Source organism: Nelumbo lutea, chromosome 3, assembly GCF_056320005.1.
Source record: "Nelumbo lutea isolate HS-2025 chromosome 3, American lotus-T2T, whole genome shotgun sequence".
NCBI lineage: Eukaryota > Viridiplantae > Streptophyta > Magnoliopsida > Proteales > Nelumbonaceae > Nelumbo > Nelumbo lutea.
In genome coordinates this window covers 16,991,432-17,018,459 of record NC_142686.1, presented here as the reverse complement: position 1 = coordinate 17,018,459, position 27,028 = coordinate 16,991,432, and the positions used below count along the sequence as shown (strand labels likewise).

At 35.5% G+C, this 27,028-nt stretch overlaps 3 protein-coding genes and 1 pseudogene across 3 annotated transcripts; all 4 read left to right on the top strand.

Annotated features, from left to right (window-relative positions):
• Nucleotides 1–207: 207 nt before the first annotated feature.
• On the top strand, nt 208–5,369 carry LOC148863237 (chorismate mutase 1, chloroplastic-like). The gene is made up of 6 exons (XM_088979464.1): nt 208–720; nt 1,653–1,875; nt 1,965–2,051; nt 2,670–2,813; nt 4,730–4,822; nt 4,963–5,369. Exons 1-6 carry the CDS (start codon nt 536–538, stop codon nt 5,197–5,199), a joined length of 969 nt encoding a protein of 322 aa, XP_088835590.1. The 5' UTR covers nt 208–535; the 3' UTR covers nt 5,200–5,369.
• A 6,637-nt stretch (nt 5,370–12,006) lies between these two features.
• Nucleotides 12,007–17,899, top strand: LOC148863236 (DUF538 family protein (Protein of unknown function, DUF538)). Its single transcript, XM_088977899.1, has 3 exons — nt 12,007–12,376; nt 16,552–16,606; nt 17,296–17,899. Exons 1-3 carry the CDS (start codon nt 12,275–12,277, stop codon nt 17,673–17,675), a joined length of 537 nt encoding a protein of 178 aa, XP_088834025.1. The 5' UTR covers nt 12,007–12,274; the 3' UTR covers nt 17,676–17,899.
• Nucleotides 17,900–19,400: 1,501 nt separating this feature from the next.
• On the top strand, nt 19,401–21,013 carry LOC148863235 (early nodulin-like protein 17; annotated as a pseudogene).
• A 4,199-nt stretch (nt 21,014–25,212) lies between these two features.
• Nucleotides 25,213–27,020, top strand: LOC148863234 (early nodulin-like protein 20). Its single transcript, XM_088978148.1, has 2 exons — nt 25,213–25,445; nt 26,490–27,020. Exons 1-2 carry the CDS (start codon nt 25,268–25,270, stop codon nt 26,834–26,836), a joined length of 525 nt encoding a protein of 174 aa, XP_088834274.1. The 5' UTR covers nt 25,213–25,267; the 3' UTR covers nt 26,837–27,020.
• Nucleotides 27,021–27,028: the final 8 nt, after the last annotated feature.

The following is a 27,028-nucleotide window of genomic DNA, read 5'->3' as shown; positions in this document are numbered from 1 at the left end:
CTTCCTTTGTCCTTGTTTGTTGATCAAAAGGATGGACACCCATTTTGTCATTGGTCCTTATCCCCCGACAAACCACAAAACTTGGACGTGGACTCACCTACCCAGCCACCTATTTTCCTCACCTACCATCAAATTCCCCTCTCTCTCTCTCTCTCTCCTTTTTCTTTATTATTTTTTACTAACTTTACTGACAATAACTGATACCTCCCTCATCGTCCTGTAACAGATGTATAATAAATCATATATGGAGGGCCGTCCACAATTTCATATATACTCCTACATGGTAGATCTTTTACTTTTTGTATGTCCATCTTGGTCCCTCCGCAGTTATTTTCATATACGGTCATCCTAACTAGGGGGGTTTTTAGAGGTATGCAGAAGTTAGGAGCAGTTTTTTACATAATGAGAAAAAGTTAAGGGGTTATTAGACAATTTCTCTTTATAAGTTGGTTTGGTTTCTCCTTGCTACGTCTCTCTTTTCATCTTTTGTACTCTGCCTTTCCCTCTGCTTCCCATCTCTTCCATCTCGCCGTCGATGGACGTAAAGCTGTTAAAATCCGCCTCTCCTGCGGTTTCAACCCCTTGTTTTCTCAAGTCTTCAAGACCAAATAAACTTTTTGTCATTCGAACTACGCAATCCCCTAGCTTTGGGTTTGTTCAATTAAGTTCTGCAAGGAGATGTGTTCAGGCTGTCCAAGCTTCTAAGGCTTCTACCGCTGGGTAAGAGGATGGTAGCCATTTTTTTCTGGCCATATTTTGGTCTTTTCCGTGCTTTCCTTTCAATTTTTCTTGAAACACTTGATGGGTATTTTCAGATTATGATCATGGTTGAAAAGCTCTTTTATTTTTAATTTGTTGTCTTTCATTTTCTTTTTTAAGCTCTTTGCGCAATTGGGTGTTCGTTCATAATTGACCTTCTATCAATTCAAGATGTTTTTACCTTTCTAGGAAGTTCGTTTTATTGGTATCTGAGAATTGAATGAAACTATATTGATTCCCAGGTAGTCGGTGCTTCAACTAGACAGAGAGAAGAAACAAGGCACTTCTGCCTTGCTCTTTTCAGCACTTTTAACTTGCCACACTTAATTATGAGCTTGAGTGAATTTTCTCAGGAGAAACAGATAATTAATACCAAGGGGTATCTTGGGTTGTTTAAATTCTCACTTTTTTTAAGCTATTTTATATTTAATAGTTCTATATTTGGCCTCTGTCAAGTATATTTTTTCAGTTCCTCCTTTAGTCCACCTAGCTTTTCCTCTGTATTGATTGAAATTCCCAACATGCATTAGCTATGTAATGTGTTTATTGTTAACCACTTTCTCATCATAATGTTAAATTTAGCATACATTCTAGGATGCAAAGACAGATAATGCATAAGAGCATGTTTCTATTGTTCTTATACTACAGACGTGCTAATTCATCAATATGTTGAATACTAAGACATGAAAGAATAAAATGTACACAAGCACATGGATTGACAAGAATTTCTACTTTTGCTGTTGAACACCTAAGCTTGAATACAAAACCATAATGTGTATCTGCTAGCCTTAATATACCAAAGTATGCCCTATACATCTATTGGTTTTAATCAGAATTTGTACTTAGAAGACCTATTCAACCACATTCTGATGTTAATCTCTCTCTTCATGTAGACTGGAGAGGAAGAACAGAATAGATGAGAGTGAAAGTTTAACCTTGGATAGCATAAGACATTCTTTAATTCGTCAAGAAGATAGCATTATATTTAGCCTTTTGGAGAGAGCTCAGTATTGTTATAATGCTGATACGTATGATCATAATGTGTTCTTCATGGATGGGTTCCAAGGCTCTTTGGTTGAATTCATGGTCAGGGAAACTGAAAAGCTTCATGCACAGGTAAGATTGAAACTCTGTAAGAACATCAAAAGAAAGAATGTTTGATGCTATTGCAGATTTGATTGATTTCCTTTGCTCTTGCAAGTAAGGTTGGCAGATACAAGAGTCCAGATGAGCATCCTTTCTTTCCAGCAGACTTACCAGAGCCCAAATTGCCACCTCTTCAGTATCCACAGGTCAGATACAAGTTTATAAACTATTGACTTTGTATGCCTTGTACAAAATAAAGATATATGTTGCCTGATCTTGGTCAATAGCCAAACCAAATCCAATATGCTAGATCCTAAATTGATGATTGAGGTATTGACCATTTCATTGGTGTTCAGAAGTGGCATATAACAAAAAAGGACAGTCCTGCTTGCATGCATTCTGATGTTTGAACTGAAAAATAGGATGCTTCATTTTTCTTTTTGATAGGTGTCCCTTAGGCTGTGTTTGGTTTGAAAGAAAAAGTAGGAGAACCTATAAATGCTTTTTCTACAAGGTGTCCCTACCATTTGGCCTAAGTTGAACTTCCTACAAATGCTTTTTCTCCTATCAAACTTTGATAATTAATTCCAGAATTTCAGTTAGAAAATTTAAACTTGTGATCTAAATAACATAGTCCAGACAACTTAAGACCAGTCAAAATCTTGATCAAATCTTTAGTAGGAGGCCTTTATGTAAAGATAAGTAGTATTTCAACTTAATGCAAGCCATACTTTCATTTTCTGGATGATGCTCATATTATTTCAGCTTTGTTGTTTCTCCAACGGTTACTCTTAACTTGATCTGATATATCCCTTTTCAATTAGGTTCTGCATTCCATTGCCGATTCTATCAATATAAATAAGAAGATCTGGGACATGTATTTTAGTGATCTTCTTCCAAGGTTGGTTAAAAAAGGAGATGATGGTAATTATGGATCAACTGCTGTTTGCGACACAATTTGCCTGCAGGTGTGTATTTTAGCAATGCCTATTCTCATTTTTTACCATCTATAGATTGATTTCCAAAGTCGAAGCAGGAAATGAGGAAATGATACTGGTGAATATAGACAATATAAATTGATTATATGTGTAGATTAAGTTATCTCCATATTCTCTGTTAGTTTTGCTTTTGTATTGACAGATTAGATGGTTTATGTAATTTGTCATTTTTCTTTGAGTAAATATATTCTTCACATATCCTTAAACTGATATTCTTCAGAGGCCACTCAAGATGAATTTCATGGCCTTTTGATATGTAGGATATGCACCATGGTTCTTCCTGGTACTATTACCCAAAGGGAAACAAACTATGATGCATTGACTCTTTTGAATTAATGGTGTACTCATTTGGGTTCAATATTTCATGGATTCTGACATCCTGACATTTTTGGATTTCTTTACATTTTTCTTGCTTTAGTTGCATGTTATAAGTTGATATTTCTATATAATAGGATTCATACTGTTTCCTGTAGAAAGTTTGAGTGATGGTAGGGTTGTTATGTTTATTAATGACTGTGTCTATTGGTATATGATTACTTCATAAGACATCACTTTTAAATCCTATATAGATGCATAGTGCTTAACTGCTTATTATATTTTGAGAACAGTTATATTCCTGTCCAGGAATCCTGTTTCTTAGGGTTATCCACATTTGACACTTTTATAGCAGTGTCAGATTTTAGTACATGGTATTCATATGAATGCAATGTTGAAAAAAGCAACATTTTAACAAAGTAACTTTTATGGAGAAAGAACTGTTATTGTATATGATAGCTTTAGATTCATTGAAAAGAATTTGCAGAATGTTCCATATGATCATTTTTTTCAGATTGCACTCTATTCAATATGGAATGCGGCTAGGTACTCTTGGCAAATTAAAAGGAACCTTTCTTTTCTTTATTCTTTATTTTATTGTCTTTTGTTGGTTAAAATGGCATAACATGCAGAAGATTTGACAATGTTGTTTTCTGGACATACCCAGTGTTTCTACTCATCTTTGATGGTCATATTCCAGATGGCAACTCCTTAATGAATTACCTGGGCACTGATGTCCTGATTTGGTGGAAACTTGGTTGTAACTAATGGTATCGTCGTAATTATACATCAGGATTGAATCATATAATAGGTGACATGTGGCTATTGAGATCTTCAACTTTGGTTATGAAATAAACTCTCTTTCATTCCTTGGTTGAGTGGTAACCATGTAAATGAACAGAAACGGATGCACCAATGAGAAAAAGTGGAGGAAATTGCTAGTTCTAAAAACACAGGGATAAGAACAATAAAGACCTGAGTTTGGGTAGTATGGAAAGATCTTACAGCTCCTTCAATGGATGAGACATTCTTGGATAAGGTTGAAGAAAGTTACTAGATTTATCTATCATTTGATAAAATATGTTTGCTATCTCTTAATAAGTAGTTTTACGGTTACCTACTTTTTTCCTGCACTTAATATGGGAAAGACTCAGATGGTTGGAGCTTAGTAGTTAAAGGGTGCCACCCTAGAGATCTAGAACTAGAAAACCAAAGTTCAATATAATGGGATTTTTTTTACCATTGGATTTCCTTTGTTGCTTAGTTTGAGTCTAAATAAACTCCTATTAGATATCCAGAAAAGTTTACACCTCGAAGGTAGAAAATATTTTATCCTAATTCAGTAATTTTGGGGCTTCAAATTCTGACCTATCTAGGGTTCATTCTGTAGTGGGTCCTGAGACACTAGCATTCCCGTATCTGACATTTCCCTTTATGAATATTACTAACATGTATCAGATGTGGTAGCACCAGTAAAATTTTATGCAAATGTGGTTTTGTTACTTATTAGTCTGCATTGGAACTCTTTACCTCATATTTGCTTACTGTTGCCTTCTACATTAATGATGTAGGCTCTTTCAAAGCGAATGCATTATGGAAAATTTGTAGCAGAGGCAAAATTTCGTGTCTCTCTTGATGCTTATGAAGCTGCTATTAGAAAGCAAGTAAGCTTTCTTTGCTATCTGTTATCTGGACCATCATATTTCCCTTGATGATTTTCTTTTCCATGTTCTGTGCTAATTAATAAAGGTTTATATTGTCAACTCTGTTCTCGATGCCGTGGTGATGCTGCTTGATTTTGCAGGACAGTGCACAGTTGATGCATTTGCTGACATATGAGACTGTTGAAGCAGCAATAAAGAAAAGGGTAGAGATGAAGGCCAAAACATATGGACAGGAAATAATTGTCAATGAAGAGAGAGATGGGGATGATCCCAGATACAAAATCATGCCAAGCTTGGTTGCTGAACTATATGGACAATGGATCATGCCTTTGACAAAGGAAGTTCAGGTTCAATACTTGTTGAGAAGGTTAGATTGAGTGGAGAATCATCCTATTTGGGGACTTTGATCATATCTTGCAGATGCCAATCTATACTTTATCTATACTATATATTAGTGTGGATGCAGTGTGTAATTTTTTTGGACTAAAAGTACCCTCTATTTCCTTGTTTGAGAAAGAGTATAAAAGTCATTTTATTATAGCTTTAATGTTAGCTTTAATGGCTACTAAAATGGCCATATTTGTGTATTTAATCAATCTCTAATTGTAAGGGTTGAAAATGTAACTTCAATTATTATGTTCCACCTCATTTAATCCCCTCTTATTAAGTTTTATACTCATGGTATTAAATACAATTTTCTCTTATTAAATCCTATATTTTTAAGTTATTTTTCACTAATAAATGTTACTAATTATAACTATGTCAATATTTTTAACAATATAAAATCATACATTTTAAAATTGACTCAAAAATAAAACCATTCTTTATCCAAGTGGTGGTTAAGCAATTCAACCATCCAAATCAAATTGATAAACCGATGAAATCATAGTTAGGTAATAAACTTTTTAAAATAGAAATAAATATAGTAAATTACCAAAAATGTAGAAAAAATTAGACACAATTATGATATTTTTATTAATCAAATTAAAAGATAAGTGTAATAAATAAGAATTATTTTTATTAATAATGAAAATGAAATACATAATTTAGAATTGACCAAAAATGAAATATACAAATTAATAATAAATAGTTTTAACTTTTGGGTTAAATGTGTTAACCTTTAATGTCATAAATAAATAATAAAAATTAATAAAATATAAAAATACGAAAATGAAAAAATATATAAGTTTTGCAAAAAAAAAGCATTTCGACACATGTATAATATCATATATTTATTATATTAAACAAAAAGTAAGTGTAATATATCAAAATTATTTTTACACACAAAAATATGAAAAAATTATAGAAAAAATTGAACACATTTATAATTATATATTTACACTACTATTAAAGATATGAATAAGATTGTGGAACATTCTTTTGATTGAAATCAATGTTTTAAAAACTGACCAAAAAACGGAACTGTATTGGCTTTTAGTTTTTGGGTTAGTTGTTCAACCATCTAATTTGAGTGGGTTAAACCGGTAAGATGTAAAATATGATGTAACTTTTTATTTTGACCTTTAGATTAGGATTAGGTTAAAGTCCACCATATATATACATTATTATGAAAGGGGAGTTGAGACTTTGAGAAGGTGGTGGCTGGTTAAATTGAGACAAAGAAGAAGAAGAAGAGAAGGAAGCACCATTGGAGGTGGTTGTCACCATGTTTACCGTTCGTTGTTGCAGAACCATTTACCCTGAGAAGAAGAAGGAACCGCCACCGGTGACTATCTCCACGTTCATCATCACCACCGGTACAACACCGTTTGCCATCTTCTTACATCTAGGGGTGAACATTATTCGGTTAAAACTGAATAACCGAACCGAAAATTTTGGCTTCGGTTTTTTTGGTTTTTGGTTAAATCGGTTCGGTTTTTGGAATTAAAATTTTGGTTAACCGAATTAATCGAACTGTTTATTATTATATGTAATGTATAATATATAATATGTAACATATAATATACTGAAATTTGATTTCATAATATATATTTTATAATATATAATATATATAATAGAGTATATATTATTAAAGTTTGGTTTTAACCAAAAAGCGAACCAAAAATTTTGGTTTCAGTTATTTCAGTTTTGGTTCAATTTTTATTTTTTTTAATTCAGTTTTTAAAATTTCAGTTTATTCAGTTTGGTTTTTAACCGAATAAATCGAATGCTCACCCCTACTTACATCCCTCTCATTTTTCTAAATCTTTCTTAAATCCCATATTGTTTGCTTCATTAGTGTATCTCAACCTTCTAATATAAGATCGATGTTTAATCTCTCATCTCTTGCATTCAATTTTTATTTTCTTCATTGGAGTTGCACTTTTTTTGCTATTACAACTTAAAAAGAATCACAAAAATAAGAAAACTCAAAATCAGAATGGAAAAACTAAAAACCCTAACTAATTTTGGTCATTGGGAATAATCGAACAAGATTATGACATATAAAATATTCTTTTTTCATTTTTTTTATTTTTTAATTAATTTTCATTTTAAATAAATAAAAAAATTGGAATTAGTTTGAAAGCAACCAAAAACCGTTAATCAGGTTGAATATTTTTAATGGTTAAACCTTCTAGGTTAGTGATTCTTTGACCATTTCAACAGGGTTTTTTTTTTTTTTTTGAAAAATAATGGTTCAGGGCCAAAATGGAACTGGTAACCTAACTAGTTCTCAGGCCAAATGGTTCAAAATACTGATTTTTGAATGCTCACCACTTGGATAAAGAAGAGTTCAGGGCCAAACGAGCCAACTGGTGACCTAAAGGTTCCTAGGCCAAATGGGCCAATTGATTCAAGGCCAAAATAGCGGTTCTGGTCTAGTTTTTAAAACAATAACTAAAATATTTATTTTTGAATTTAATTCCTATTTAATTGTAAGGTTTAAATTGTAAATTGAACTACTACTTTTCACCTCATTCAATTCTCTCTATTTAAATATTACACAGTTTTTGATAAATGAATAAAAGAAAATCAATACACCAAAAAGATAAAACACTACAAAAAGAAGAGTCTACCCAAGTAGGTAAGTCTCTCAATGATAGTTGAAACTTCACAGTCCCGTTTGATTATCACATATTTAGATGAGATGTTTATGTAAACAAATTTGGATTTTGTAATCTTCATCTGAATAATAATAAAAAAACAACATATATATATATATATATATATATATATATATATATATATATATATATATATATATATATAAACAAAAAAAACATAAATTTTATAAAAAAAAATTAGATATATTATTACTATAATTATTATCATAACAATCTAAGCCTATTTAAAGGGACCAATCAACAATAAATATGCTTATTCTGAAATATAAGCGTGTCACTGATTGTATTGCCCTTTAAGGTTTAAAGTATTAATGCAGCTAGTGCGCACTACCAGGCAGGCTTTTCAGGGGGCCAGTTTTAGGTTTGCCTATCCCTTTGGGAAACTATCAATACCATACGATATGCCAAATATTATATGAAATTTTGAACCTTCTTGCCCTCTTATAAGCCAACCATCAAGATTGTTGGTTGGCTTTACTGATAATGGTGTGTCTTATTTGGTCAAGTATGATGAATAGAACTGTATACGATTAGAAAGTTGGGTGGTGAATCATGAATGGTGCCCGGTCCCTTTTAATAGGTCTTTCCTATGCCCTTTAAATCGGACTCTAGATCTCATGCCCACAAAAACTTTGACCATGTCTACTCACAACATATTACCCTTGTGTATTGGAAATATCTCCCTGTACATATGTAGAGGATGAGATGTTCTCTATGTGTGTATGCAATGTTATATGGGTAGATATGGGCAGAATTCTTGTGAGCACGAGATCCGGACTCTTTTAATCGGGTAATTTAAATATGTGAAAAAAAACATGAAGGTTCAAAGTGGCACCGTGCACCCTTTCCGGTTCAAAATTCAAATTTCAATTTGACGGTTGAGAGAGATGTTGTAAGCCGCCTGGTTTATTCTAGTAGGCGGATAGGATTCTTACAACCACCGACTTTGAGGAGAGTCCGGATCTCCTGCCCATGTTTATCGCAGCCACACATAGAAAACATCTCATCATCTGCATAGTATTATGCAAGGGGAGATGTTCCCAATTCACGAGGGGTAGTGTATTGTGGTTAGGCATGGGCAGAGTTCTCGTGGTCAGGAGATCCAGATTGCTTTGAGGATGGGGTTAATGTGGGTAGGGAACATTTTTATGCACTCCAGATCTCCTACCGCAAACCATTCCCACTTAGACACTATGGCCGTAAATTGGGAATATCTTTCCCATGAATGACAAGGGAGATATTTCCATGCAAACCTATAGTGTCCCGTGGGTGTGGATGTGGGAATAGTTTGTGGTCAGGAGATTCAAGTTCAGTTTTATGTAGATGCCTGAGGCAAATGTGGTGAGTTCATATTGGTGCCCCACAGCATATCCCAACAATGTATTTGGAACATCTCCAAATGACAAGGGAGTTGTTTGCAATGCATGCTGAGATGTGCATGTGGGGCACCTGTGAGACGCTGATATGATCTCAAATGTGATGTAGAATATTTTAAAACGGATTTTTAGCCTTATAGGTTATCAATTTAACCATCCAAGTCAAATAGGTCAACCCATGACATGTGAGTTTATGCATGGCTTGTATAACATAATTATATAGTTATATACATATGTATTTGGGATGCATAATTATATTCTGCATATAATATGTTTTATTTTTTATTTTTATTTTAATTTATTTATACTAAAAATTAAGATTCGAGGCCAAATAAGGAGTTTTTTGGTAGAAAAAGTGACAAAAGTGACTTCAGCTCCTTGCAACATAGATTGTGCAAAAAAGTTATCCAAAATAAGAAAAAAAAGGAAAAAGAAATCACCCATCCAGAATTCGAAGTTATGGCTTCAAAAATTTTTCCAACATTAAATGTATATATGTGACCTATTTAGATTGATGGTTCAATTGCCTCCGGTCACACAGTTTTTTATCGAGTTAACAATTTTTGATCAATTGTGAAGCCTGTGGTTAAGCAAAAAATGAGGCTAGGTGTTGATCTGAAATTAAACATTGATTGAATGACCACATGCAGTATTTACTTAGGAATGTGGAAAACTTTGTTCTCCATTCTAACATTTATGCTGCAAAAGGACATAAAAATGATGTTGGAACGAGTGGGAAAGAGAGTAATGATTGAGGTTGAGAGTTCAGTGTAGGAGTTTGTGACTTCATCCTTGCTTTGAAGGCAGAAGTTAGAGGAATTGATGGGTTAGCTTATAACATTAATCCACCTATAAGGTTTTAAAAACCAGATTGGACATGGAACTGTTCTGGGGACTGGATCTCGGGTCGAATGGTCTGATCATTTGGTTCAAACAGACAGTTGATTCTGGCTTAAAAATAAAAATAAAAGCGATTAAAAACCATTATCTGAATTGATGGTTTGACCACCCGAGTCAGCAGATCACTGACCAAATCAACAGTTTTTGGCAAAAAAAAAAAAAAAAAACAATTTTAAAGTGAAACAGAACTGATTATCTGACCGGTTCCCAGGTCAACTGGTACGACTATTTGGTTGGGTCTAATTTTCAAAAGCATGTCCACCTCTCTCAGTACATCTTAACCTGAAAATAGCTGTATATTTATCACATCAATTTGTAAGTAAAGAGAAGGTTAAACGGTTGGCCAACCACTTTGATAGGCCAAAGTTGATGAAGCAAGTTTGATGGGTTAGCTTTAATAGCTTGATATGGTGTGAGCTGTTGATTAACCCGTAGATGGAAGATGGTTAGGATTGATTTGTCTGTGTTGGATTTGATAGAACAGAGAAAAAAATATGAAGTTGAGGAGTTGACACTTGAGGGATGAGGCCCTCATAAGCCTCCAATTAGGAGAAAGAGCTAAAGGTCGTCACAAGCTTTTGAGCTGGCAAATTCGTCAAGGGAGGCGAGGTCTATGTTACAGCACATGATCAAAGTCCCGTAATAATGTGGATGGTTGGGTTGTCATTGTCTTGTCTGTCTTATTATATATCTTTCTTTCTATTCTTCTTATATTTTGTGTTTGTGTTTGTTTGATTTGCATTGGAAGGAAACTTCTTAGCCAAGCCCAACATCTCTAACCTCGAATACACGATGATACAGTCGAGTTAGGCCACGTTTGGATAAATTCTTTTTTGAGTGTTTGACAATAATTGCTTTTAAAAATATGTCCAACTAAGGTGCATTTTGAATATTTATTATACGTTAATCAACATTTCATCAATTTTATATTCTATAAAATATTTTTTTTTCATGTAAAATGTATTTATTATTAAAGACTTTAACAATATTAAAGGTATTAATGTAATATATGATTTTATCAATTATTTAATTGAACTTCAGTTATATTACAATAATTTCCATAAAATTTGCCATTAAATATATAACAATTTAAAATCAAAACACCTTTAACCCAATCATACAAACTTACAAAGCCTTAGAATTGGGGTTTTATGCTTTTTAATCTTTAAAAATATAAAACCTGAAGCTTGTCCAAACACAACCTTAATTATTTCTTTATTAAAATAATCACCGGCTTCTTCGTAAGATGTAAGCAAGAAAACAATTTATGACCTCTCACTATTCACCAATCAGCACGAGTTATTGGATAAAAAGAACGAAAAATCTTCGTTGCTTTCGAAGAATAATTATAGTAAAAGGAAAGAGTAGTTTCGTCATTTTAATCAAGGCACAGGAGTGGCCGAGCAGGGACTAGGACTAGGGAGAGGCACGGCGCGTCTAACTGGCTAAACCATGCATACAGACATGGACAGCTGAACTCACTGAATTGAATACATTTTTTCTTTACGCCGACTGAATTGAATACTTTATCACTCGGTATTATATAATTCATTTCAGTCAATTCAGCAGTTTTTGAACCGCCCCTTTGGGCCAATCCTTAAACCGGATTGGTATTTCCTTCAAAAACCGGGTTAGACTGTCAATTCCAGCGGAGTTCACATCTGCGCCTCACAAGGGGCGCTCACAATATCCTACAGAGCATCTCCGCCGTGTATTAGCGATGTACTTGTCGCCGCATCGCAGCGGCCGATGGGTGGACCATCGACATCAGTACATCACATGGAGGCTAGAGCAGTAGAGACACGTCACTGAATTACAAAAATACCCTGCGTTGTAAATATTCCTTCTCTTTCCTGTAGAATCTCTATCTTTATCGGCTGGACAGTGAACAATCGCTTTTCCTTTCTTCTTTCCATTTCTGCTATTTCTTTTCTTTTCTTTTTTTTTTTTTTGCATTTTTTATTTTTCTGTGGCATGTCTGTCTCTGAGATTAGTGCTACATTTTAGAGAGAGAGAGAGAGAGAGAGAGAGCCAGAGGGCGCTAAGAGCGTCGCGGGTTGAACAGAGGTCCTGTTTCTCACTGCAGCGAGAAGGGAAGGGAGGAGACAGGAATGGAGAAAGCCCTGACAAAAGTTGGGAGCTTAAAAGCTGGGACCTTTTGGGTTTCCAGGAAAGCCAAGGAGGAGATCTCCAACATCGGTGAAGACCTCACTGTGAGTAGTAATGTTTTTCTTTTGCCCTCCCTCTCTCTCCCTCTCTCACCCATGCCTGATTCTCATTTATTCTTATCAGCTCTTTGTCAATGTACGCAAATATATGCTGTTTTTTGGACTCTGTTTGTCCAATGCTGCTTGTTTGAAGGCAACACAATTGATGATATTCACTTAGTTCTCAATGTGGTCTTTCAATATTGTTAGTGGATGGAGATTTGTTTGTTTTGTTTCCCGAAACCAGAATAAAATGAGAGATCGGTTTCGACAAAAACGGTAAGATAAGGAAATGAAAAGAGTAAAAGAAGGATAGTTAGAGGACCTTGTTCCTATTCCGTGGCTGTTTAATTCGCCTCCTTTCCAGTTCTGTTTCGTTAAAGGTGCTTATTTGTTCATGATTTTAATTGATAATTTTGTTTTAAGTTTGCGCTGGTCCTCCAAAAAATGAATTAGTGGGGTATCATTACTTCTCTGAGACAGGGGAGAGGACAAAAAGTGAAAGACGAGGAAATGTAAAACGCTAAATGTTCTGACTTTTCCTACTGGTAACATGCTTTTCTGATGGACATAGCCTCTTTGGATGAGTACCTGATTAGTTTTATACTGGCCAATTAAATAGACTAGTGAAATTTTGGATCGCAATGAAATGCATATCACATAGATCTCATAGCTGTTTTTTCTTTCGTTAATTTCATCTGTCTCTTTTATCATTGTAGTTTCTACATTTCATTTTTTAGTGGAATTATATTTGATTTGCGAATTTGAGTTGAGGATCTTCAGCAGTTCTATCTTTTTTTTGAGCTAAAAAAGTTAGAATTAACGGGGCATTCTGAGAAATGAACCTGTTTGCTGTCTTTCAAAATTAATGGAAAAAAAAGAGCATAAAAGTATGAGAGATGGAATGTGATGATATTAAACAATGACCTGGGCACCATCTCAATGGGCCAAACTGGGGCTATTGATGTTTAAAATTTGAAAAAAAGATTCTGCAGAAATGAAAGCATAAGGTCTTCAAATGTCTCTCTTAGAATTTCTTTGCTGTTACTTATTAAATGGTTTACTAGTGCAAAAAACACAGTGGAGTTTCTATGAAGCTGAAAAGATGCATACTTCATATATATTTTGGCCAATATAAGTTTTTTATTTTATTTTTTTACAACCATGAACAATTACCTTCTGATACGAATCCTCCTATCCGAAAGGCCAATTTAGGTACTCAATAAAATAGGACATTTGTCCTGGAAGTCAACTCCTTATAAAGTGAGAAATATACCAGTGTCCCTTATTTTTGGATAGGTATCTCCTACCGTCCCTTTTCAATGATCTCAACTACCTAACAAGCAAATTTGGATATCTTTCCACCACCACCCTGCCAAACAAATGGACGGATATAGCCTAAGCCCATGGACAGCCACCAATAACTCAGTCTGGAAGGATCTTTCCCCATTGTCCAGAGAATACAGGCAGCATATTGTCTTCACTTTCCCTGAAGATGTTGCCAATGCCAGTTTGCCATTTTCTTATAAGTAGCAGTTAATAATATTTTGTTGGTGGACAAAGTACCTCCCCACTATCCATAAATGTGGATAGTTGAGTACGAGCAATATTTAACTGACCCTCCTTTTTCATACTATGTCAACTAATTGCAACTCTCCCCATGGCCCTGATTTAACCCATAATAGAAGATCCCTTGGAAGCTGATCTTGCTAGAGGTAGTCTTCCATACTGTATGCTGCTTTGGAGATCCTCTTGAAAAAGCAATTCAGGGGCCTTCCCTCACCAAGTACCATGGGCATCAACATATTTCCTATTCTACCAACAGCAAGTTTATGATCATTTGGTTTTATCCGTCTCCTATTGTCTGTCCTGTTAAGTCAACGACATCAATCCTGTTATATAACCCTGTTGCACAAAAAAAAAAAATGCTCTTTTAAAATTTTCAAGATATTCTTAACTTCCTCAGTTTTGGAATCTCTTAACTCTCTTCCAAGCCCCAAGTCCTAGGAGATACTTGTATAATTGTAGTCGCCAAATCAACTTTGAAATGGGTTTATTTTTATACCAATCCAAAACAAAAAAAGGATATTACTTTTATGAATAGACAAGCAAAAACACGGGTATAAGAGGCACAAAGGCAACTTACCCACCAAATGTCTTCCCAAAATTCCACTCTCCATCCCACAATAGGATCATATCTGATAGCCAATGTCAATTGACCACTGCTCAAAGAGTGAAAATCAAAATTAAACTCAATATTTGATAATGTTGCCACTACATGGACATCACAGTTTTCAAGGTGCCAAGGCGAGGCTATGTGACTGGGGGGCGCCTAGTCGCCTAGGCGATGATTTTTTTTTTTTATGTTAAAAAATAGATCCTAGGGTAGTTCCCTAGGTACCATAATCATATTTCTTTAATAAATATTCATGGTTTTCATAAGAAAAGTATAAATTTCATATTAAAGTATAGAAAATCAACACATTCATGAGAAGAAAAGAAAGAAAGAAAATAAAATTCAAAAAATATAGGGGCTGAACCCTTATTTTTGTTATAGGAAAAGAAGAAAATAAAAAGTATTGGTAGTAGTTCTTCCTTACTTATTGGTTCAGGTTTTTAAGTCTTTGAGGGTTCAATACAGCATTTAGCAATGTTTTTGTTGATTAAACCCTAATAAATAAGAAAATAATAAAAAGAAATTAGTATATAAACACACAAAATGATTATTTTAGTTTAATAGTGTTTATTTTATAATTATGATATAAAAAAAGAATGAATAAAAAAGTATTTTATAGTAGGAAGTAGAAAACTGTTAGCCAATTGGGCGAGGCGAGCCTCAAAGGGCGCCTTGTCGCCTAGGCGTTGCCTTGGCAACTATGATGGACATTGTCCTGCAAGAAAATGGCACATGTTCATAATGTTTCAGGAAATAATATCACTACATATAAAAGAGAAAATCTTATGTCATTTATCGAAGAGCCTGGATGTCCTGCAAGCAAAAACTCTGCTCACATAGCATCCAGCTGCACAGTGGGAATTTATCCGGTACATGTATTTTTTTTTATAGAAAAAAATTTTTCAACCTCAAAAAAAAAAAAAAAAATTAGTATCCAAGTCTTGACAGGGACGGCACCTTCTTGGAGGGGCATCATCCGGGATAGGGGTAAGGCTTGTAAATTTGCTTTAGCTGGTTATGGGTGGTGTAGAAAAACTCTCTGGTACATGTATGTTAAATTCATGGGGAGATGTTCCCAATGTGACTGGATTCCCATGCCTTCAGAGTGTGTGCAGAGTTTTTGCTTGCAGGGAATCCCAATGCTTTATGGAAAGGTTCCCTTTTGAAATGGTTGTTTACAGGACCATATGAAGTGAGTGCTTTTCAGGACTGTATTTTCCTTAATGTTTCTAAGGTCTACACATCTTTAACATTTCCTAATGTTCTCAACATATGTTTTGATTTTTGAAGGGCCTGACACAAGATCCAACCTTCATGCCCCTAATGGTACACGTAAAGTAGATAGAACTCTTGCTTTGAAATTGAGGTTAACATGAGCTGGATTGCCTCTGGTTTGAGTCAAGCTAAGTTGGGTGTTGCTGTGTACTTGTCTCCTGCAGCTGCAGGACAACCTTTTAGGATTCTTACTTCTTTTTCTCATCAATAAAGCTCTTTTGATCATTGTTACTGATGAGGAAAAAGTAGGAGCCTTTGTATCTCATAGCTTTATTGACCTTTTACTTGGACTAAATTTCTACAATTGTAACCTTAGGAGGTATTACAATATGTGTGGTTGGCAAAAATTCTCTTATTTGATGATGTTTTATTGTGTACATGCTCCACAATTTGGTAAGCTGCAGAAATTTTTGATAACATGCTTATTCGTTATGGTTTTGGTAGAATGTTTGAAGTGTATTCTGGGAGAGTGGTAATTTCATTAGAATTGATGCAATCATGGTTAAGTAGTCAGTTTAATTAGAACAGACAAGGATTTAATTACTCTTGTGGATAGCTCGTCTGAGACCTTTGATTAGCTTCACATTTCTATTTGTATCTGGTGATAGAATAATAATATGTATTGATAAAAAAAAAAAAGAATAATAATATGCACTTGGCATGTAATTCTATATGCAGCTGTTGCTATAAGTTTCCTTTTTTGCACTGAAATTGTTACTTTCAATTGCAGGCTTTCTCAAATACTGTTGAAGAGAAGGCTAAATGGATCTTCAACAAGCTAAAAGGTGTGGATCTTCTTTTACCTCAATGATCTTCTTCTTGGTTTAAGTGAACTTTTTAAGTTAAAATGATGCAACAGTTCTTTAACTGAAGTTGTAAACTGTTTCCATAAATATATAGCCAAACTAATATTCTTGTTATGCCTCCTTGTATGATTCTCTTGACACTTAGGCCCCGTTCGCTTTTCGGTAAGTTATTTACCCGGGTAAATGCAATTACCTGGGTAAGTTTTTCCTAGGAAACACTTATCCGGGTAAGTGCATTTACCCATGTTCTTTTATTTCTCAGGTAAATAAGATAATGGCCATTTTAGTCATAAAAATCCATTATTAAAAGGGGCATTTTTGTCTCATTAAAGTGTTAACAACTTTCTTCCTAGGTGGGAAAGTTATTTACCCACCTAGGAGATGGGTTATACCCAGGAAAATAAACTTTCCCCTGTCCCCAAATTAATCTGAAAAATGAACATGGGATTCTTGGTCAATGGGAACCAAAATCCCATTGATCAACTTTCCCTCCTCTCAAAGTCCAAAAAAAGAATGCCCCCATAAAGCTATATCTTTAGTTGGAAGGGGGTCGCTTGCCATGGCGATTGAAGCTTAAATATATTCCTTAGCAAACTATGTTGTTTATGCAACATTAACTTTTATGCGGTGAATGTAAAGAAAACTTACCCATCTATTTCTTTCTACAGGCAAGCCACTGAAAGCCCTGCCGGATCTTCTCCGAGAGTACAATCTACCATCAGGCCTCTTTCCCCAAAACATAATTTGCTATGAATTTGATGCGACAAAGGCCAAGTTGATTGTTTACATGCCTTCTGTCTGTGAGGTGATCTTCAAGGACTCTTCTGTAGTGAGGTATGCCACTAGAGTGAAAGGGACATTGATGAGAGGAAAGCTCACCGGGATAGAAGGAATGAAGACAAAGGTCCTGGTGTGGGTTAAAGTCACCAGCGTGACTGTTGAAAGCTACAAATCTGACAAGGTTTGGTTCACGGCTGGTGTGAAGAAGTCAAGGCCAAAGGATGCATATGAGATGGTTCGTGATTCTGTCAAGGTAGAGGAATTCTGAGTATAGAATAATAAACGTCCATACTGTCAAATTTATCTTGTCTTCTTGGCTGAAATTTGTTGTTTCTTAACACATTGGTGCACTGTAATGTGATTATAAATGACCTTATTCATTAGTGAATCCATCTCTATAGTCTATAGAGAAGGAGACTTTCATTTTGCTAGGCACATTGCTGACTGTACTCATGGTGTTCTTTTGAGTAGATTATAAGCATTTCATTTAAACGCATTTGAATGCAACATTGAAGAGAAAGTCGCATTGGTTGTGACCTTTGGTATTCCTGCATTACTCCTTCAAATGCAACACTGAGAACCTTAAGCGCATTAAGTCTATAAAATTGGATTAGCTGAAATGGTTAATACATTTAAATGAGAGTAGACTGAGATGATTTGGTCACATGCAATAGAAGACCACTTGGTAGAAATTCTCTGTTATAAGAAGGGGCTAGAAGAGCTAGAAGCAGCCCCAAAAGTACTTGGGTGGAAGTAGTAATAAATGATTCAAGCATGCATTATTTGATGATAGACGACATGAAGAAATAGGATTCATCGTTCATGTAGCTGATCCCATATAATTGGAACGCGGCTTAGGTGATGATGACGATGGTTAATACACGCTTAAATGTTGAAGGAACAAATTCTATGGACTTCAATTTCCTACTTGTCTAATAGATATGTTTCGATGAGGCAGCAAGCAATCTCAGCTCCAAAGGTACTGGATGTTTTCACTTCCCCTAAATAGCAGTTAGTCGGTTTTGCTACAGATTGGGGTGACTGTAACTCCAACCTTTTCCCCATTGATGTGAAAAAGTATTAATGGTTTTTTACTTTTTTTTTCTAGTTTAAATTATTTTTGTAAGTTGTAACACCTAGTCATCAGATTCAGTCATTCAGATTAGAAATTAGAGTTATATGAGACTGAAGCCAATTGAGCACCAAGGATTTGCAGTCATGGTGTCTCATGATTGGCCCAGCAATTCTTTAGCTCCAGCAGAGGAATTGAATGGATGATGATGAATCGGTACTTTGGGCCTTGGCCAAACAGGAAGTGTAAACCATACAATGTTAGTATTGAATTAAGGGAAAATTCCCGATTAGTATCCTGTACTTTGGGCCTATTGTCCCTTTGGTCTCCAAATTTTAAAATGCAACAGTTGATTAACTAGTTGTTAATAAATCTTTAAATAGCATTTGAAGAAGACAAATATCCTTCAAGTGTCATCTAATTTTCTTTGTCAACCATCCAAATGTTGACAAAAAATTAACAGTTTCAAATCCTTGCCTCTTCTATTCAAGAAAGTCGGGGTCATGTCTTAGTGGCTATTCTGGTGACCCCAACTTTTTTGAAATAGAAGTAAAGATTTGGGATTGTTAAATTTTTGTCAATGTTTGAATGGTTGATTAAGAAAATTAGATGACAGTCGAGGACATTTGTATCTTTTTCAAATGCTACTTAATGGCTGATTAACGGTGGATACTAGATTGATACCTTTTGAAAGTTCTAATACTTAATTATAGCATTTTAAAGTTTTGGGACCAAAATGTCATTAAACTCAAATTACAGAATATTCGCTTAAATTAATTGCTGCTAATCCTTTTTATTAATTAAAATAAGATAACTTTTCTTCTTGGTTTTAGTTTTGGAAACCGGAAAGGTAGATTGGAATTCAAGCTTCAAGCTTCTTCATAAATATAAGATGAAACTGTAACCGGGAGAGATAGAGAGAGAGAGAGAGAGGCCAGAAAGGGTTGTGGAGAGATGGAGGTGCAGAGACAAAACATTGCATGGTCGACGCTACTTCTAGTGCTAATATGTATCATCCTTTTCATGCTATCCGGAGTCTCTGCCACCAGAGTCATCGTTGGAGGAAACACGGGCTGGACTAGCAATGTCAACTACACTGAGTGGGCTAAAGGCAAACATTTCTACCTGGGTGACTGGCTCTGTAAGCTCTCTTTCTCTGATACAAACATTTGGCCTTGTTCTAAAATTTATGTGATGTAACACAGATATGCGTATTTTGCCATCTTATCCAAGTTCTAAGCTCTGCCTTTTTCTTCCATGGCTGTTCATAATTCTTTGGTTATACTTCTGAGTTTATAAATATTAATTGTTCTGACGAATAATCTTCCTCCACTTCTGTAAAACTAAAATCAAGTGCCCATTGCCGGATATAATGGATTGCATTGATTTCTTCTGCTGAATCTTTTTTATTGTATTTTGACTTGAAGCAGGGATTATTTCAGTTTTCTATTCACAACCTTCAGACCTTACATCTTCTCTGCTAGTTCAATTTTTCTGCGTTTTTATCTTCTTTAATGTTTTCCTGAGTAAATTCTTTTCCTTAATTTTTGTGTGGGCATGACCGAAAATAAGATCGTAAAGCTGCTTGCATTTGAATCACGCAGTCGAGTTCTTCGATTTCAGATAATGAAGCTGGTTGCATACTTGCATTTGAGTTAACAACAGACAATTTCTTTCACATCTGTTAAGGAAAATTCGTTGCGTTCAAATGGCCGGTTGCGTTTCGATGACGCCGGATCGTCACTTCTTGCTCAGTCTCTGAGTTTTCAATTAATGAATTAATTACTTACATTTCAATCCCTTCTAGCTCAGATCTTCTATGACCAATCGAATTGTTTATTTATTGTTTCGCACGAATCATTTCGATAAGTACCGGAAAATAAGAGAGAGAGAGAGAGAGAGAGAGAGAGAGAGAGAGAGAGAGAGAGAGAGAATCGGTCTCTTGACGAGGAAGATCGATGGCGTGTGTCCTTTCAACGAAAATGGTTACGTAGAGGGGTCGGGGTCTCACACTAGATCACTCACCAGGGCAGGGAACTTGGGTTTTGTAACTCACCGAGTCGCGAGAAGCGCCAACTAGATAGCGTTTTGACTCAGACGACGACTAACTTGCTGTTTTTGTGTTGAGCTTCTCTCCTCTTCTGAGTTCTCTGCTATGTGCTGCAGATTTTGTGTACGATAGGAATCAGATGAACGTGTTGGAAGTGAACAAGACAAATTATGAGACGTGCAATGAGAATGATCCCATCCACAACTGAACAACCGGTGCGGGGAGGGATGTAGTTCCACTCAACGTCACTATGACGTATTACTTCATCAGTGGCAAAGGTTTCTGCTACAGCGGCATGAAACTCGCCGTCCAGGTCGAGAATTTGCCACCCCCACCACCGTCTTTTCCGGCAAACAACAAGATTAATGCATCTCCTCCGCCCAACTATACTACCCAGATTGTTACGCCGGCCGTGCTTGCCTTTGTTGCACTGTTATGGACCTTTCTTTATTGAGTTCTGGTGGTGGTGGCGGTGGCGGTAACATGTAGCTTACTTCAAGAAAATATTTTATTTGATTTGTTTTTTCTGCTAATGAAGAATCAAATATTGTTAAAGAAAAATTTTAGCTACTGTGTGGTCGTATTGCCTATAGTTTTGAGTTTTTGTTTGGAGCCAATTGCACATTTGCATGCATTTGATTTTAGATTTGTTATTGGTATTAGGAATTTCGTTTTTTTTCTTGGACTCCGTTTGTTTATATTTTATAATGTAAATTAGAACTGAAAACAAGTTTTTGCACCTGGTTCAGTTTTATACATGTTTATTTGTAACTATGATTTGCACTCTTAGCTGATATAAAATTTATATTTGTTATTTTATTTGCACCTGCTAGCAGTGCAAATTTTGCATCCTAAAAACTGATGCAAAAAATTGCACCAATTTATTCCTTTAATAATTCTCCCTATATAAAGTGGGGACTGCATTATTTTGTGTAAAGTGAAGACTATATTATTTTACTTTCTATTTTTTTCTCACAAACAAATAAGATAAATTAAATCAAATATGAAGCAAAAGTAATCAGAATTTTTACTCAGCCTACTTACATTTCCATGCATTTACACCGGTGCAAATGAGCAAACAAACTGGGCCTTGAGTTTTTTTTTTTTTTTTCAAATCATGAAAATCGCCAACCAAGACATAGTTTTAGTGGACTAAGGTTAGGTCAGATTTATTATTTATTATTTTGTTGGAAAAGGTTAGGTTAAGTTTGTTTGATGTTTATTTTGGGTCTTGACCATGCCTTTGAAGTTTGAATTAATTTTGGAGAAACATTGAGCCCAAACCATAAGTAGGTTATTATTTATTGGGTAAAACCATAAAATTCTTATGGAGAAGTATAGAGAATTCTGATTTCCACGACAGATCTATAATATTTCAAAATGTTAATTACCCCCATTTTATACATCAATACCCACCCATGAATTGATATCAATTTCGAGCTGACGCCTACCCCAACTGTACTTTGTGCCTATGAATTCTGACCCTAGGTTAAACCATCATTCTCCAAAATACTGGTTATTCCTTTTCAATACTAAAACAAACTAATTAATACACCAACGGGCATGCCCTCGGTTGGTTGATATGGGTTGAGTTGAATCAGACTTTGTAGATAGCCCTGTTAAAAGCCCTTGGGTGTGGGCCACAATGTGGTCCAAATTTGCTTGTCCACAGCAAGACCCCTCACACTATGGCCTATTAATGCTCTAGAGTGTCATCGCTTCCTTTTGCCTAGGAACTTGTAAACCCTCAACAAAATGGTGCACCTGGGTGACAATCACTTTGCTCATAAAAACCCTCTCTCTTTGTTTGTTCTCTCTCTCTCTAAACAATTGCAAAATTCATTTCACATGTGAGATGTTCCCTCTCTTTTTCTTCATATTTTTGTCTTTTAATATTTTTCCTACCACATGATCAATGTACTACAGTACTCCACCCCCCTCCTCATAACTTGCTTCCTATTTATACAACTTCTACTTTTTTTTTCCTCAATCCCAAATGATTTTCCTTTCCCAAAAATTCTCTCTCGCATCTCTCCTATTTTCTCGCTCACCCCAGAAACCTATCCTCTTATATTTATCTGATATTTCGTTTTGTTTTTCTTTAATTACTCATATTGCACACTTGTGTAAATGCACAGGCTCTGTTGCTAGTGCATATACTAAAAGTTCTCAAATAAAAATAGTTCTCCTACAAACATGTGGCTACCCTTCTTCTCAAAGAGGCTAAACAAATTAAATCCCACTCTTGCTCCAAAAATCATGTTGTTCCTAACTCATCAAATTAAAAAATTGTCTCCTATTCTTTAATCACAAATCGTATCTGTTTTTCATTAATATGATTCCCATTTTCGTAGATAAAGATGTGTTTGATTAATTACAAATAAAAACCTAATTTGGTCTCCTAACTTAAATAAAAAACCCTACTGATGATAACCATGTGGTAACTCTTTGGCATTTTACTTAAATACGATCACCCTAAGTTGTAAACTTGTATTATGAAATCAAGCTTCTAAACCAACCTAATGGTGGAATTTTATATTTTGGAACAAGTACTTTATGGTGAGATGTGCCAGGGCGGTTAGGTTCAGGGTATGGTGAAACCTAGAGGTGGCCACAAGTCAAGCTTCTCACAAGTTATTCTGGCTTGGCTTGGCTCGGTTTAAATCGAGCTTCGAGTCGAGTTCAAGTCTGATATATAGACTCGTTTGTTAATGAAGTCGAGTTTGAGCCTAATGAAGCTTGACTCGTGAGGCTCGCGAGCCTAATCGAGTCTAGCATAATAAATGTTTTTTTATTACATACATACATGCATATACATCATATGCATATATAAATAAATAAATAATAAACAATTTTTATTATATATAATATATTTTTTAATTTTATGTATAATGATAAATAATTTTTATAATTCTTATTTTTTGTATGTAAAATAAAAAATATTTTTATATGTATAATTTTTATTTTATATAAAAAAACTTGGCTTATAGTCAAGCTCGAGCCCAATCAAGCTCGAAATTGCAAGCTTTGAACTGAACTGAGCTCGAGCTTAAGTCCCTAGTTTGAATCAAGCTCAATAGGGGTGCTCATGGTTTAGTTGGGGTATTTTTTTCAAACCGAACCAACTTGATCGGTTTTTTAAATATTTGAACCGATGCAACCGGTTAAATGTAGTTCATTTTTTTGGTTTTTTTATGCACTTAAAATAAAAAAATACCTAAAAGAGGTGGCGCTTGAGAGGTGGTGATTTGCTAGTGCCGGACTGGTTGGTGCCGATGGTTGCTATTGGTTGTCACTTGAAGTGAGAGCTTGCTTGTCGACGACCAGCATTGCCGCTTGGTGGTTGGCTGGTCGTGTGGCGAAGATGACAGGCGAGAAGAGAGAGATAGAGACACAAACTCACTCACTCACAGAGAAGAGAGATATAGAGACAGAGACACTAGGGGAGAGCTGGAGAGGTCGTCGGTCGAAAGACAACTGACACCAAAGGAAAGCAAGGGGAACTGTGGCGCCGGCTGCCGAACTGATCACTTGGGATTGGGAAATACAAAGACTCGAAGAGACTGAGAGAGTGAGAAACAGAGAAAGGCTGAAACTGAAAGGGTATTAGGTTTAGGTTTCGAAGAGACAAAGAAGGGGAAAGGGGGAACTACTGCGATTTTTTACTTTTTTATTTGATTTTAAAAAATAAAAATAAAAAATATATATAATATAATATAATATAATATATATTATTGTATATATATCGACCAGTTGGTTAACTGTCGGTTTTTTAAATAGTTAATTGAAACTGTTAATTTTTTTTTTAAGAACATCGAACCGAAATTGAACCAACAGATTCAGTTTTGGTTGTTTTTTTTTATTGGTTCAGTTTTTCGATTTTTTTTGCTCACCCCTAGAGCTTGAGCCTAACACAATTTCAACGAGAGCTTAATAGCCAAATATTCAACTCGACTAAGCTCAAATCCGCCCCTATGAAACCAATGTTTTAAAAAACGACCGGAAAATGGAACCATTCTGGCCACTGGTTTCTAGGTTGACAGTCTGACCATCTCGTTCGAACGGACGACTTGTTCTAATAATAAAAATTAAAAAATAATTAAAAATAAAAAGTCAATAACTATTGAATGGGTCAACGGGTCAACAATTCGATCGCCAAGATCAACGGGTCAATAATTTGATCGCCAAGATCAACGGGTTGTTGACTTTTTCAACAATTTTTAGCCAAAAACCAAATTTAGAATAAAACAGAACCAATTACCTGAACGGTTCTTAGGCCGAACGGTCCGACTGTCCGGGTCAACGACGGTTCGAAAAGCATGTATGAAACAAAAACCTTTTTGTTCTAGTAAGTGGATGTCGATCTCATGCTTCCAAAATCCTAACCACAACTCAATTCTGTCTTCCCATTCAAGACAGGTTTTTAAATTTGAAGACAATAAATCTTTCCACTTTATATGATTCGTGATACTCTCACTGCGTACAACTGTTTCTTTTCCTTTTTATTTATTTATTTATTTATTTATTTATTTGGTGCAACACATCTCGTTACACGTTTAAGTAGTGGCATATTCGTAATATTTTATAAAGTGCCGGTACCCTTTCATGAAGACGAAGAAGTTTACACATGGGCTCATGTCGTAGTTGTAATATAAAGCCCAACCCCGGCCAGCCAGAGGAGAGAGCCAGAGGAGAGAGAGAGAGAGAGAGAGAGAGAGAGAGAGAGAGAGTTGCAGTAATGGAGGTGGTGAGGAGAGTACCTGTAATGAAATGGACGATGTTGTTGGTGTTATCGTGCGGCAGATGCGTTTCAGGGGATTTGCTTCGTGTTGGAGGGTCAGCAAATGGGTGGAATCCAGACGTCAACTACACCGAATGGGCTGGTCATCAATACTTCTACGTTGGCCTATGGCTCTGTAACTCTCTCTCTCTCTCTCCTACCACAAACACACGCAGCAGATACACAACCTTTCTTTTCTGTGTATTCTCTCTTTCTCAAGTTATAGATTATAAACAAAGAAAAAAATAAAACCCTAGTTTTCCATCTCTCCTGTTTTATGGTTTTTTTTCTCTTTACTTTTTTAACTTCATTTTAAAAGTAGAAAGCTTTAATGATGGTTTTAAGCCCGGCCTTTCAATCATACAGAACTCGATCAAACTCACCATATTTCTCAGCTATTTCTGGCTTTCGTATGTTTTCCAAACGTGTTCTCCATTTCTCCCCTGGATTTCTTCAACGTGTTAGTCTGTGGAACAGACGACTCCCATGGAACAGCTTCACTTTTAGCTGATTTTCTTCTCTGTCTTTCAAATAAGGAGATTTCCATTTTTTCCTTCTTGTTGTTCTTTTTTTATATTTCTACTTTGAAGTGTCGGCTGAGACCCTATCCACGCATTTCAAAGTTTGGAGGTTTTAACTTCTTAATCAAAGTACTGATCTTCTCAAATGTGTTCTCTGTTAGAGTTGAAGGTAAAATCTTCATATCTCAACTCTCGAATGTTCTTCTCTTTTTCTTTTTGTCTGTTTTTCAACCGGATTACGTTGCCCACTATCACGCCATCTTTTTTTTTTTTTTTTTTTTACTTTATTCACGTTCTCCGCCATTTCTACAGTGAAACAGGTCTGATAGTTCTGTGGAATGCGGATCTCGTTTCTTTAAAGTACACCTGAACCAATTTTTAGCTGCCCAACGTCTGCATCCAAAGTTAGGAGTAGATCCCGACTTCAAAACTCCGAAACCCTACTGGCATCATCAGAATTATGATTAACTCAGCAGTCTAATACCATCAGTTCTAATATTATCGTACGTCCATCGCCTGTCCAGTCCACCAGGAACTTCCGAAGTTGACATAATATCAAACCAAATTAGGGTTTTAGGGATTTAGAATTGTTGCTTAATATAATATTGTTTTGATTAAATACGTATGTGGTTGTGAATTGAAATATTGAACTATTGCAGATTTCGGATATGATCGGCATTATTTCAACGTGCTGGAGGTGAACAAGACAAGCTACGAAACATGCAACGATGGAGATCCAATCACAAATGTGTCGCGTGGAGCTGGAAGGGACGTATTTAATCTCAGGGAGGTCAAAACCTATTACTTCCTCAGCGGTGGAGGATACTGCTGGCATGGCATGAAACTGGCTGTCCCCGTTCACCAATTCCCCTTACTGATCACCCCAGCACCTTCTCCCAGCAAAAATAGCTCCCCGTCGTCAAACCGCCGGATTATACTGTCAACCGGCATTGCCACGGCTGTGGTGGTCTGGACCATCAACTCTCTCTTCAACTTCTGGTGGTAGTGATTTTCTTCTTCTTCTTCTTTTGAATTTCCCGGTGTGTTTCCAAGAGTTCTGTTGAATGTTGATGAACTTTTGCTTGCTTGCGTCTGTTAATTAGTGAAATTTGTTGGTGGTTGGTAGTCTTTGTCTCTGGGTAAAGACGGTAAAAATGGACTGAAATTAATGATTCCTTTTGCTTACTAAATTTGAACG

Excerpts from the sequence above, each read along its gene's own strand:
- LOC148863237 (XM_088979464.1), top strand. The coding sequence starts at position 536 with ATGGACGTAAAGCTGTTAAAATCCGCCTCTCCTGCGGTTTCAACCCCT. Across the intron at positions 2,814-4,729 it reads GCGACACAATTTGCCTGCAG|GCTCTTTCAAAGCGAATGCA; the intron begins GTGTGTATTTTA and ends TTAATGATGTAG. Across the intron at positions 4,823-4,962 it reads AAGCTGCTATTAGAAAGCAA|GACAGTGCACAGTTGATGCA; the intron begins GTAAGCTTTCTT and ends TTGATTTTGCAG.
- LOC148863236 (XM_088977899.1), top strand. The coding sequence starts at position 12,275 with ATGGAGAAAGCCCTGACAAAAGTTGGGAGCTTAAAAGCTGGGACCTTT. Across the intron at positions 12,377-16,551 it reads ACATCGGTGAAGACCTCACT|GCTTTCTCAAATACTGTTGA; the intron begins GTGAGTAGTAAT and ends TTTCAATTGCAG. Across the intron at positions 16,607-17,295 it reads GATCTTCAACAAGCTAAAAG|GCAAGCCACTGAAAGCCCTG; the intron begins GTGTGGATCTTC and ends TTCTTTCTACAG.
- LOC148863234 (XM_088978148.1), top strand. The coding sequence starts at position 25,268 with ATGGAGGTGGTGAGGAGAGTACCTGTAATGAAATGGACGATGTTGTTG. Across the intron at positions 25,446-26,489 it reads CTACGTTGGCCTATGGCTCT|ATTTCGGATATGATCGGCAT; the intron begins GTAACTCTCTCT and ends GAACTATTGCAG.